The following is a 13,484-nucleotide window of genomic DNA, read 5'->3' as shown; positions in this document are numbered from 1 at the left end:
TACCCCAAAAGAGAAACTTCTGAAACAGTTATGAGCAAGTGAAGGGGGTGGGGGAAGAGGTTATCAAATGGAAACTGCAGAGATGGTATGATGTGGTGTGAGCGTGTATAAACTATTACAGGTGCTCTGAAATACAGACTGATTGTCATCTGCAGGGCCTAGTAACCTAAAGGAGAGGAAGGTCCTCTGACCCTGGAGTGATGGACAGACATCTGTGGGGGATTTGAAAGGACTGGCTTGCTCTCAAGCTCAATGGAAAAAAGAAATTACTTCACTTAATGCAGCTCCTTAGTGTGACTGTTCTCTTGCTGTTTTTCCCCCCTCTTTGTAGATCCTTCCTTGGAGCTTTATCTCCTCATCCATAACCTGGACAGCAAGATGTTGAGAGGAGACAAAAGCCAGCAAATTCTTGCACAGTTAGCATCCTTACCCAACATCCACCTCATCGCTTCAATCGATCACATCAATGCTCCGCTCAGTGAGTCTCAGGACCTTGGTTTCCCCAACTGTGCACTCAGAAAAAACACCCTTCTGGGATTGTTAAATGCATTATGTATATTGCTTGCATTGTCTTATTTCTGCCCTGTGTGTGCATATGGGGCTGTACAAACACATGGCTATAAATGCCAATCATGGTCAGATTATCTATAGTGTACTAATGCTTCGCTGAACCACCAGTTCAGACATCAGTGTGCAGACTGGTGCTATATGATAGCTTCTAACTGAAAGTGAAATGGAGAAGTGTGTGTGTGTGTGTGTGTGTGTGTGTGTGTGTGTAAATGGCACAGTAAAAAATACTATTCTATATAAATGAGGATTCTCTAAGCAGTGGTTCTCAACCATGGGTACATGCACCCCTGGAGGTACACTGAGGTCTTCCAGAGGATATGTCAAATCAGTGTTTTTCAACTTGGGGGTCATGGCATGGATTTAGGGAGGCTGCAAGTGGTGGGTTGGTGTTAGGCGGTAGCAAGCAGGGCATGCCTCATGGGCCTTGAGAAGCTAAATTACATGCTTCAGCCTCATGCAGCAGGTCTTGAGCATCAGGGGTCTGCAAAGATTGAGACTCACTGTACTAAGGCTGTGCTGCTGCATTTAAGCACTAGACCTTAAGAGGGTTTATATCAGGGGTGGGGGACCCCTCCAAGATATTGGTAAGCGGTCAAGGGCCACACTTTTCTGTGGAGATGTGGGGTCTAGAAGGTGGGTTTGAGAGGGTGTTTGGGTGAAGGAGGGGGTTGTGACTTGGTGCAGGAGAGGATTCTGGCCTGGGGGAGGGGTGTAGAAGGGGGTACAGGTTCTGGGAGGAAGTTGTGACCTGGGGCAATGAGGTGCAGAGGGTTTGGATGGTAACCTGGGGTGGGAGTAGGGGTGCCAGAGGCAGGCTCTGGCTGGGAGGCGCTTACATAAGCATCTCCTAGCCTGCAGCACCTCTTAGGCAGGCTGAGATCCCTGCCTGCTGTAGCCCCAGACAGCTTGAAAATACAGGCTGCTCCCTCCATGTGACTCGCAACTCCGGGTGAGGGAAGAGGCTCGCGCTGTCCCCAGCTCTCAGCCAGCCAAATGGAGCTGAGAGATTGGCCTGTTTCCAGCTAATAGGAGCTGAGAGGTTGGGCTGGGGGTGCAGAGTTTACACAAAGCTTCTCCCCTCCATGCAGAGCAGAGAAACATGGGACTTCACTTTAAACTGGGGCAGCTGCATGGGGTGGTCCATGGGCAGGATCCAGTGGCTTGGCAGGCCAGATCTGGCCCCTGGGCCGTATTTTGCCCAGACCTGGTTTATATTCTGTGACTCTGCAAACCTAAATCTGCAGTCCTGTCTATCCTTTCTTCCCTTTTGTGTGTATTTAGTGTGGGATCAGGCAAAGCAAAGCCTCTATAACTGGCTCTGGTTTGAAACAACTACTTTTAGTCCCTACCTGGAAGAAACCTCCTACGAGAACTCGCTCTTAGTACAGCAATCTGGGTCTCTGGCTCTGAGCTCCCTAGTGCATGTCTTGCACAGTCTCACTCCCAATGCAAGGTAAGATACTATTACATGTCATGCAAGTTCCCTGATTGTGCTAGGTGCTGTGTGTACATGTAGTAAGAGCTTTCATCCTAAAAACCAAGATTCTCCCCATACAAATCAAAATGGAGATATGCCCTCTATTGGTGCTTCTGGCACCACACACACAACATAGACTCTGTGGCTAGGGACATGGTCTATTCTAACAATACTGAACAGCTTGCTTTTGTCCATGGAAGAGTGTGTATGCACACGCACTTGGCAGTCATCTATTGGGTGGTGTGAGGTAACAGCTAAGATTTTCAAAATCTTAATCTGAAAATCCTGCAGGGGAAAATGAATTCAAATAAGAGAAACTTATAAAACAATGAAATAGTCTAGTAGCACATTAAAGACTAACAAAACATGTAGATGGCATCATGAGCTTCCGTGGGCAAAACCCACTTCTTCAGATTACTGGAGTATTAAAAGTCCAGGTCCAAGAATAAATAAGGAAAGGGAGGGGAGGAAGAAGTGGGGGGGAAGAAAGGAGAAAAAAGATTGTTCAAGTTACAAGAGGCTGATAAGAACAATTAGCACCTCCTTTGTTTGGTTAAGTCATTAGGATGTACAAGGTAGTGTGTAAGCCAGCCCATATCTCTGTTCATTCCAATCTGATAACTTCTTTTACAAGTTTAATTCTTATGTTCCAACCCTTCCCTGTGTATTTGGCTTGTGGAATTGGCCTGAAACAACACAGTGACTTGGAGATCCATTAATGAGTGTCCAGGCAGATTGAAGTGTTCTCCAATAGGTTTCTATGTGTTGTCTTTTCGGATATCTGATTTGTGTCCATTCATTCTTTCCCATAGAGCAGGGGTCTCCAACCTTTTTAAGTACAAGATCACTTTTTGAACTGAAGTGCAAGCCAAGATCTAGCTCACAGCCAGATACCCTGGCCCTGCCTCCTTCGTGCCCCTTCTCCAAGGCCTCGCCCCTGCTCACTCCATCCTCCCACCCCTATTCTCCCTCCTTTTCATCAGGCAAGGGCAGAAGGTTGGGGGTGCAGGCTCTGGTCTTGGTTAAGTCATGGGTTCCCAAACTTTTTGACACAGGGACCAGTAAATCCATTCACGAACTTTTGGAGGGCTGGTAACGGTCATTTGCATATTCATCAATCAGATGATGAATATTCAAATAAGTTGTTTCTGGTCCTCCCAAACCCCCCAGTGCCAGCTTTAGCAAAGCTTGATATGGTCACCCACAATATTCTTGCCAGCAAGTTAAGGAATATGGATTGGATAAATGGACTGTAAGACAGACAGAAAGCTGGTTAGACCAGGGTTTCCCAAACTTTTTACTTTAGTTGGAACCCTTTTTTTTTTTTTTTTCCTCCAGTTCTATTTTTTGCAGCCCAAAAATACAAACACATAAAAAACAAACTGAGAAAATACCAGACATATAACATGTCTGGTATTTTCTCATTAGGTAAGTTGTATTATTACTAGATGTATCAGTTCGTAGTTTCGAACTGCCTGGCTGGTAAATGTGCTCAGGCTGCATGAGTGTGTCTACCAGCCAGACAGTTCGCAACTACTCGAAGGAGGGTGTGGGGGGAACAATAGAATCCCCGGGTCGGACTAACGTGTGTTTTGTGGGGGGGAGGGGGGAAGGGGAGCAGCACCCTGAGATCTACATATGGCCGGGCCAGTCCCACTCCCCGCAGGCTGATTCATTCCTCCCCCCTACCCCCCTTGCTGCGCCTCTGGCCAGCCCCACTTCCCCCAACCCCCTCCCGGGCAGCCAGTTCTCCCCCCACTTCTCCTCCCAGTCTCCCTTGGTCAGCCCCGCTGCCCGCGTCCAGCCCTCCTTTTGGTGGCCGCTTATCTCCCCCCTCCCCTCCCCTCCCCATCTTCCCCAGCCAGCTCCCTGCCCCCAACCTTGCCCCCTCCCCCCCCCCCCCCGGCAGCCCTGCTTCCACTGGCCCCCAAATCTCCCCAGCCTGCCCCGATTCCCCAGTCCAGTGCTGCTTCCGGTGCACGGCTCTCCCCGTGCCCCCCCTCCCCCACAAGCTAGGACTCTGCCAGGAGCCAGAACATCTGGCTACAGACTCCACCCAGACCGGCAGAGGGCTTGGAGAACCCAGCAGCACACGGGCACTCTGGGAGCGCAGAACACCCCGGCAACCACTCTGAGGCCCAGTAGGTTTTTTCCTGTGGCCCAGCCCGGTACATAAGCACCCTTTCCTCTTCCTTCCCTTCCCTTCCCTTCTCTGCTCTGCACTGCAAGCAGGAGGCTCCTGGAGAGGGGCAGCTCCAAAGCAAAGGGCAGGAGGTGTGCAGCTGTGTGGAGAAGGGCAGCTGAAGTGCCGGCACTTGATAGCCTGTTGGCCAAGCCTGTCAAGATCACCTGTCAGAGGCTCCAAGATCTACCAGTAGATCCTGATCTGGTTGGTGACTACTGCCGTGGAGACCGTGCAGTTTAGCCAGTATACGTGACAGTGGGGCATTGCTGGTATTTGATGGCATAGATCACATTAGTGGATGTGCAGTTAAATGAGCCCCTGATGTAGTGGCTGATGTGGTTGGGTTCAGTGATGAAATCGCTAGTGTAGATGTGTGGGCAGAGTTGGCACCAGGGCTGATTGCAGGGGTGGGTTCCTGGATGATTATGATGGAGGTGTGTTGCGTGGTTCCTGGAAAGAATTTGTTTGAGGTTAGAGGGTTGTCTGTAGGCGAGGATTGGCCTTTCCCGCAAGGCCTGTGAAAGTGAGGAGTCCTTTTCCAGGATAGGTTGTAGATTGTTGATAATGTGTTGGAGAGGTTTAAGTTGCGGGCTGTAGGTGATGACACGAGGAATTCTGTTTTCTCTTTTTGGCCTGTCTTGAAGTAGTTCATGTCTGGGTACTCTTTTGGCTCTGTCAATTTGTTTTTTCACTTCTCTGGGTGGGTATTTCAGTTTTAAGAATGCTCTACATAGACCCTGTAGGTATTTGTCTCTGTCTGTGGGATTGGAGCAAATCTGGTTGTATCTTAGGGCTTGGCTGTTATATATAATAGATTGAGAAATGTGTCTGGGATGGAAGCTAGAGGCATGAAGGTCAGTGTAGTGGTTAATAGGTTTCCGGTAAAGCGTGGTGGAAATTTGTCCATTTAATTGTATTGTAGTGTCAAGGAAGTGGATCTCTTGTGTGGATTGATCCAGGCTGATGTTGATGGTGGGGTGGAAGTTGTTGAAATCTCTGTGAAATTCTTCAAGGGTTGCACACTACTTGCCACATCATAATGACTTAACCAACCAACCAACCAATGGAGGTGCTAATTGTTCTTATCAGCCTCATGTAGCTTGAACAATCTATTCGCTATCTTTTTTTTTTTTCTCTTCTTTGTTTCTCCCCCTCCCCCCCTTATTTTCCTTGGATCTGGACTTTTAATACTCCAGTCATCCGAAGAAGTGGGTTTTGCCCACAGAAGCTCAAGATGTTATCTACATGTTTTGTTAGTCTTTAAGGTGCTACTAGACTATTTGTTTTTTTTTAAGTTTTTCCAGTTAGACTAACTTGGCTACCCCTCTCTAGCTTTCAGATAAGAAAGTCAAGCTTGTTATTTCTGTATCTGAGTGACTACTACTAATTGCATAATAAGGGGCAGGTTTCACAAACAGCATATTGGTTGGTTTTTCAATGCAATGTATGAACTACAGAATTGCTTTGCATTGCTGTATGATCTGCCATTTTTGATATCTTGCTTAACAGTGGGCAGTAATAAAATAATTATTGACTACATTGGACTTTATTATTGACTAATTTGGACTTTATCTGTAAAACAGTCAGCTTTCTGATTCTTGAAGATAATTGTTTAATTTTAGGTTCCAAGTGATTAGTAGCTCCTACATAATGGAGGAATGTGACTACTTTAAATAAATAGATGTTAGAAAGCAAGTATTTTCCTCCAGCTGTTGCATATGCTGAAGCATCTTAAAGAAAATTTGTAATTGTTTTGTTTTGTTTTTGTGTTTTGTTTTGGTTTTTTCGGCCATAGGGGGATTTTCAGACTGCTGGCCCAGTATCATTTGGAGAACAAGGATAATCCATCTTATCCAGGTACTTGGTGTCTGATACAAGTATATGTGACATTTCTTCTCTGATACGGCCCCACTGATTCACAGTTCAGTCAAGGTGGAAAATGGGCTTTCCCATTTTAGCATTTGTTGCCATAGCAGATTTACTAAAACTGCTGGCTCTTGAAAATGAGTTTAGCACAGAACATCTATAACAGTGCTGTGCACTAGACTACATGTTCTGGTGTATGGCATGGAGTCCAATGACTGGCTGGATTCAGGGGATCTCTTACCTAGCTTGAAAATGAAGTCCTTCATAAAAGGCTGAGTTACAAAACCCAGAAAGAAGTTGACTTACATGCCATCCATTGGTTATGAGAGACAAGGTGTCTCATGCGTTCTATTCCCATTTCTGCAGCTTACTAGGTGCATGATCATATTCAAGCCACTTAATCTAGGTCCTGGCTTGTCTACTCATGATATCTACAGAGTGCTTTACAGTTTACAGATAAATAGAAACGTATTAATAATCTAGGAAGGTAAAATAGAACTGAACAGTGAAAGATCCCCCACATGCATGTGAGATGCTCTGAAAGTATGACTTTACCATGTAGAAGATCTGGTACTGTCTTATCTGCCTATTTTAGTTTTTAGCTTGGCTGTATCTGTCCAACAAGGCTGTGGTTTACAAATGCACTAAATATGGTTCAGGATGCATGTTCTGAATATTGTCAGGGGAGCAGCTGAAATAGCAGATTACTTCCTTTTCATTAAGGGAGCTCCTCAAATTGCAGTGCTGCTTTATACTGAGAGAGCTATGCAAGCCTATCCTTCGGAATTGCTGGAGAAGTAACTACCCTCTACCAGAGCACATGGATCTGCTTTGGAGGATTAATTAATTTAATTAATCAAACTCCTCTCCATATCCAGGACTGTCTTTCCAAGACTTCTACCAGCAATGTCGGGAAGCCTTCCTTGTGAACAATGACCTGACTCTTCGGGCTCAGCTGACAGAATTCAGGGACCACAAGCTTATCCGAACCAAACGGGTGAGCTAGGCAACTGTTATCTTGGCTGTGACAGCAGTTGGTGGCCTTATCTTTAATTTCACTACTTGTATGCTGTTGAGTTTACTTGGGACTAGGGTAGCAGCTGAGATGAGCTGTACCCATGTCCTACGTTTACTGTGTGAAATATTGACAAATGGCTGAGGCATTAGTGAAGGGAGAATGGCCTGTAACACACTACCTGATTTTGCATGAGGGCCTCCTAACATCCTGCACAGTGAAAAGAGACTACAGGATGTGCAACATGGCTGTGTCACTTAGCAACCCAGTTTCTCCTGGGCATTCATTGAAACTCTGATCACCTGAAGATCTCAAGGAGCAATCTGAAGCATTTGGATAACTATAAGAGACTATTTAGCAACCTTTGTAGGCTGTACTTGGGAGTCCAGAACGTAGACTGTTAGCCAGCTCCAGCAATGAAACTGCACTCCAGATCTCACCAGCTCAAAGCACTAGGGCAGGGCTACTCCATTTGGAAGCCCCAGGAGCCACAATGATACTCACAGCATGTGCGGAGGGCTGCAACTTGAGTGTGGTTGCATATACATGCAAATAGCTTTTCACACCATGCCCTGGTGCTCCCCGCACCTCCTCCCTGGGGGCTAGAAACACCAACATCCTGTACCCGTCTGTTTCAGCCAGCCCGTCTTTCCTCTTTCAGTGCTCACCTCTCCTGGCAGACGCCTCACTATTGTGGAGCGTGTTCCCAATGGAGGCCATAGTCAAAGGATCCCACCCACAGGTCACATGTTAAGCCCCGCATAAACCCAAACTGCACCATAGGCCACAAACAGGCCATGGGCCACATGTGGCCTGCAGTCTGCGTGTTGAGTAGCCCTGCACTGGGCGGGGGGGATCTTCTAGCTGCAACCTGGCTCATCAGCAGGAGGCAAGAACAATGCTGTGGCCTTGAGGACATGGATCTGAGGAGTGAATTCCTTATATGCTTGGGGAATATAACAGAATTATAATTAACCACGATTGTACTGTCTGTCTGCATTATCTCTGCGTATTATAGCTGATATAGTGTCTGAAGAACTTCTGTTGCCACTCTTCTCTATTAGACCATATCCTTTTTTTGCAAGCAGTATACCATGTCTGAAGGCCGTGAGTCATTTAAGTAAACTGAAGTAAGTAGGGACTGACTGGTAGTGTAATATGCCAGGGCATGAGAGTCTAACACTTTGATATTTGTAGCTCAAACATATGATTCGCTTATTTAAATGTGCTTATTCACTTCTTGTCATACAAAGGAAATATCTCTGGATTAATATTTTAGTACCACTGAATTTTTATCGGGCTGGGCAACTCACTCCATAGGTCCGTGTTGCAGTGTTAAATCTGTGATACGTGTAGGTGTTCTTTAGTGACCGGTCACGTTTTGCACCTGTGCAATTTCTCTGCCCTAGTATTCCTGCACTGATAGTATGTGTCTGTTTTCAGGGAACAGATGGAGTGGAGTATTTATTAATTCCTGTGGACAACGGGACCTTGACTGATTTTTTAGAAAAAGAGGCTGAAGACATGTGAATCCTCAAATTCCAAACCATCTACACCAGCTGTTATCAAGGGCTGCTGAGAGAGGTCTGAAATCTGATCAATCTCCCTTTGACTCTGGGCTGTTGGACTACTTAATGAAATGTGACAATTTCCAAGGCTGGCAAGTTAATTACTTGCAGTAATTTTGGGTAAAGACTTCCATAAGCAAGACATATCTTACTCTTGAGATTTGAATTGTCTGCTTTTAGTCTTCCAGCTCACATGATGCCTTCTTCGTATATATGCATCCACTCTTACAGACTATGAAAACTAACTGTTCAGTAAGATTGTGCCTTCTTGCTCATTACCTCTCTACAGAGGAAGATTTGGCTAGAGCAGCTTACTCGGGGAATGCAATGACTGGACGCTGAAAGCTTTATTTTGTAATAGAAGTGTAATTTTCACATCTGAGTGCTTTCCAGTGCTCCCCACACTGGTCACATGGATGGGCTTTCAATGTGTGAAGTGGCGAAGATTTTTAGAATGCCAAGTGATCTACCTTGAGTGATCAGGTTAGGTGGAGTGGAATATAAACAAGGGGCTGGAATGTTGCAGGTAACTTATTAAATCTTCCCTCCTGATGAAATGTTAATAGTAAAATAAAAGAGCTTTCCCAAAATTCAAATCCTCTTACAAGTGGTTATCTAAACTGAAAACTGTGACTGGGAAGTGCTGTGAAGCAGCAGTTCCCAACTGCCGGTCTGGTCCGCGAACTACTGGCTGCTAGGCCACGGTAGCCCTGGGAGCTGGTGCTGGGATACACCACCCAGCTCCTCCCCTCCTGCCGTAGCTGTTTGGAGAGGTGTGTCCTGCCCCGCCTCTCAGCCAGCCAGCACTGGGCAGGGGCGGGGTCTCTTCCCAGACATGGAAGAGCGGTTTGCTGTGCGATGGGCAGCCTTAGAGAAGCCACTATCCTGCAGCAGTACTTAGCTGGGAGGCAGCGCAGGGCCAGGTGAGGGGGTCAGAGCAGGCACTGGGGGGCTCCAGAGGCAGAGGGCTAGCACTGGTGGGTTGTGAGGGTGAAGCTAATATTGGAGGTCTTGTGGGGGGGTGGATCTAGTACTGCGGAGCTCTAAGAGGTGGAGGGCTGCCACCGAAGAGGCTGTGGGGACAGGGCTAATATTGGGGCTGGCACGGAAGGTTTCGGGGGAATTGGGTGCAGTGGGGCTCAGGAAATAGGATGCTGTCACTGGGAGGCTAAGAGGGCAGGAGTCTGGCATGGGGGGGTTGGGTGCAGGGGACTCTGGGGCCAGTGGCTGGTGCAGAGGAGTATGGAGGGGTGGGAGGCTCTAGGGGATAGGGCTAGCACTGGGAGGGCCTGGAGGCCGGGGTCTACACAGCAGTTATTTTGAAATAATTTTGAGATGGAGGACGACTTACTGACTCCTGTAACCCTAATTTCACGAGGAGTAAGGGAAGTGTTTTTCTTGTGAATTCCTGCTGTGTAGATCGCACCAAAAGCAGAGTTAAGTTATTTCATAGCTGAAGTTGTACATCTTACTTTGACTTTTGCATTGCAGTGCGGATGTGCCCTTGGGGGCCGTCTCTGTATAAAAGAAACAGAGGCACAGCTGTATTTTTCCTTTGCAGGTCACCGTTAGGCCCTTTAGTTCCATCACACAAAACTATCTGCCAGCCTGGCTTCAGAGACACTTGAACTCTTATTGTCTAATCTTGTGACAATCCAATTTATAAATGGCTCTCTTGAATTATCCATGTTAAATAAACTGCTTCATTCATGTTTTCTAGTTTCCTTCATCTATCTCTTGGTATTGAGATGACAGACCTCATTTTCATTATTGCCTACGCCAGTGGTCACCAACCAGTACATCAGGATCTACTGGTAGATCTTGGAGCCTCTGACAGGTGATTCTGACTGGTTTGGCGGGAAGCTGTCAAGTGCTGGCACTTCAGTTGCCTGTTCACCCACTGTCATGCTGCTCCTTCCCTCTGCCTTGGAGCAGCCCTTTGGGAGCCTCCAGCTTGCTGTGCACTGTGGGGGACGCTGATGTCAGGGTGTCCTTCCTTTCCCCCACTCCTGAAGCCTGTGTCTGCACAGAGAGACGGGGATGGAAGGAGCCTGGCAATGCAAATCGGGTGGGTGTGTGTGTGTGCGAGTCAAACACACACTGTCCTTCCCTCACATCTCCTAACCCAACATGTACAGGGGGGTTGTTGTCATTACTTTTACTACTTGCAAAGTGGGTTATTTTTGGTTTTTGACTGGTCTGTGTTTAATTCTGGGTTTAATTCCAACTCCACTGCTTAGAAAGTCATGTTTTAGTACTTCCACGTGGAACAATTCTTGGATAAGTGGCTTTTAAAAATGTGACAGTGATTAGTTACCAAAATGGTTTCCATCCCCAGGGAAGTGAAATTAACACAAATCTCTTGCCTCCTGGCACAAAGAAAGGGCAGCAGAGGAAGCTCAATGCTGAAGAAATTAAATCTCCATCTTGCCAGCCATCCTAGGTTAGTTTTAACACAAGACTGCACAAGAAAATTCAACTTTCATTTAAAAAGAACAAAAAAACTTCATGGTTACTGAGAGAGGCTTCAAAACATGAAGCAAGTGCAAGCTAAAGAGAACCTTGATGTATTAATACAAAAGAAAACCCAAATATAATTTTCTAATCAGCATCTCTGTTAATCCTTGGTTAAAGATCTGGAAAACATCGTGCACCTCCAATACACAAGTATATTTCTCCTGTGTTCCCTCATCCAATTCCTTACCACTGCAAACAACTTTAATGCCAACATGAGAAAGATGATTAATTTTACTAAGTCCAATCTTACATGCCTTAAATAAGGATGTGTTTATTTGAATGTAAAGTGTCTAGCATTTTTAGTTGGAATTTAAATATCTCCCTCCTTTAGCTACAAGCCCACAAGTCCAAACATGTAAAACCTGAGGCATTTCCTTTCATTGTTAAAGCTTGACTGAAATATTAAAAAAGCAATATTTATGGTAAAAATGTTATTTCAGTGGAGGTAATCATGCAGGGTTGGTAGCATAGGTAAAGAAATCTGCTTTTTAAATATGAGAACTTGAAAGTGATACATTTGTACTGTGAGGTTAAAGAAATTGGAATTTCTCAGTTCGCTTGTATGGAAAATGTTAATGCAACATTAAGGCTAGGAATTTAAGAGCAAATGTTCATGTAACACAGTTAACCTGCGGGCCTCCTTGTAGAGGATGTTATGAAGACCAGGACTTTAAAAAAGTTCAAAAAAACTAGATAAATTCATGGAGGTTAGGTCCATCGATGGCTATTAGCCAGGATGGGTAGGACTGGTGTCCCTAACCTCTGTTTGTCAGAAAAACAGCTGTTTTTCTGAAAAAACTTGAGTTGCATCCACACTGCAAGTGCATTCTTTTGACAGCAAATCAAAAACACAGGGCTTTTTGTGCACTTGGTAATCCTCATTCTATGAGAAGCCTTTTTGTGAAAGAGCTCTTTTGCAAAATGGCATGTGAAGAGGGAGGGTTTTTTTGGAAGAAGAGAGAAGAGGAAAAGCCACAGGTGCCCTGGTGGCCATTCTGTCCATAGCAATCACAGCTTATGTGCGAGAGAGCATCCAGGCAGTCTGGGCTATCTTTCGAAAAAACTCATCGCTTTGTCAACGTGCTTTTGCACAAGAAGCCTGTAGCCTAGATGTAGCCTGGATGACAGGAGAGGGAACACTTGATGGTTACTGTAGTGGAAATGCGGGTGAGGTAGAGAAAATTAGGTGGTGTACCACAATCATTCCTTAATACCTGCATCTCCTCTCAGACCCGGATGCTCTAGGCAGCCATTTGTGCTTTTTGCTTCTTATTATTTTGTTATTCTCAAAGAGCTAGCTGTTTGCTTAGGAAAGTAGTGTGTAGGAATGCACTGTTTACTTTCAACAAGTTCTGGGACAGGTCCCAAGGCCATCCACCTGGTATGGGAGTATAGGAGCGCTTGGGAAGATCACATAGCTATCTATGCTGAATGTTTCCCACCTAAAAATGCTAATTATTTGGCGTGGGAAAATATGCAAAGTATCAACGATCTTGTTAGGTTCTCAAAACAACCCGTGTGATTACTGTAGATCTAACAGGATATAAAGGCTCGGAATATTCCTAACACTGGAACCTTGGCGTAGACCAAAGCCATGGAAGGTGGCCCCACGGAGGTCCGTCCACTGTCGTCCTTCAGGGGGTTCTTGGCAGCAGAAGGGAAGTAGGCATTGCATTTTATTCTGAGGTTTGCTTAGGCTTAATGAGTATTGTATTTTAATAGTATTGCATTTTATTCTAAGATTTGTTTCACTATACTTATACAGTGCTTAATATCTGAATATTTACCTTTAATATTTGCTCAGTAATATCTTTAAGACTTCACCTAATATGTGTGCTTATTGCCTCCGAATCCCTTAAGGGAAGAACCATTGCCTCTTGGCAATAAAGTTACCAACTTTGTTCACACCATCTGGGGCACCAGGCATTGGCCGGTCAGTGGACAGGTTACTGGGCTAAATGGACCTTTAGCCTGATGCAATATGGCCATTCTTATGTACATTCATACCAAATTCCCAAACCATTGTTTTATGTTTTTATGTAGTTTGACTCCAAATGTTGCAAATGCACAGCAGTGATCTGTAAATAATTAATGAAAATAACACTGTTTACTCCCTAAAAATGTACTGATCACTTGTACTGATCATTAGAGACATCTGCTAGTGTTGGTGGGGCTGCAGAGAACTGATGTCATCAACCTATAATGTTCTTGCTGGATTACTTAATTACTGTCTCCCAATAGCCATTCCTACTGAGTACAGCAAAAGGCAATCTTGAGGAAATAGTC

The 13,484-nt window shown here is 45.4% G+C and overlaps 1 protein-coding gene across 6 annotated transcripts in view; it reads left to right on the top strand.

The window, feature by feature from the left end:
- Positions 1–10,396, top strand: part of ORC2 (origin recognition complex subunit 2) — a 34,018-nt gene extending 23,622 nt beyond the window's left edge. For all 6 annotated transcript variants that reach the window (XM_075934297.1, XM_075934298.1, XM_075934295.1 and 3 more), the window contains exons 13-17: positions 332–478; positions 1,852–2,023; positions 6,028–6,089; positions 6,977–7,095; positions 8,557–10,396. In XM_075934297.1, the coding sequence (XP_075790412.1) occupies positions 332–478; positions 1,852–2,023; positions 6,028–6,089; positions 6,977–7,095; positions 8,557–8,643 (587 nt within the window). In that variant the 3' untranslated portion in view covers positions 8,644–10,396. The remainder of the gene's footprint in view (positions 1–331; positions 479–1,851; positions 2,024–6,027; positions 6,090–6,976; positions 7,096–8,556) is intronic.
- The last annotated feature ends 3,088 nt before the right edge of the window (positions 10,397–13,484 follow it).

Source organism: Pelodiscus sinensis, chromosome 7, assembly GCF_049634645.1.
Source record: "Pelodiscus sinensis isolate JC-2024 chromosome 7, ASM4963464v1, whole genome shotgun sequence".
Taxonomy (NCBI): domain Eukaryota; kingdom Metazoa; phylum Chordata; order Testudines; family Trionychidae; genus Pelodiscus; species Pelodiscus sinensis.
This window is presented reverse-complemented; position numbering and strand designations above follow the sequence as displayed.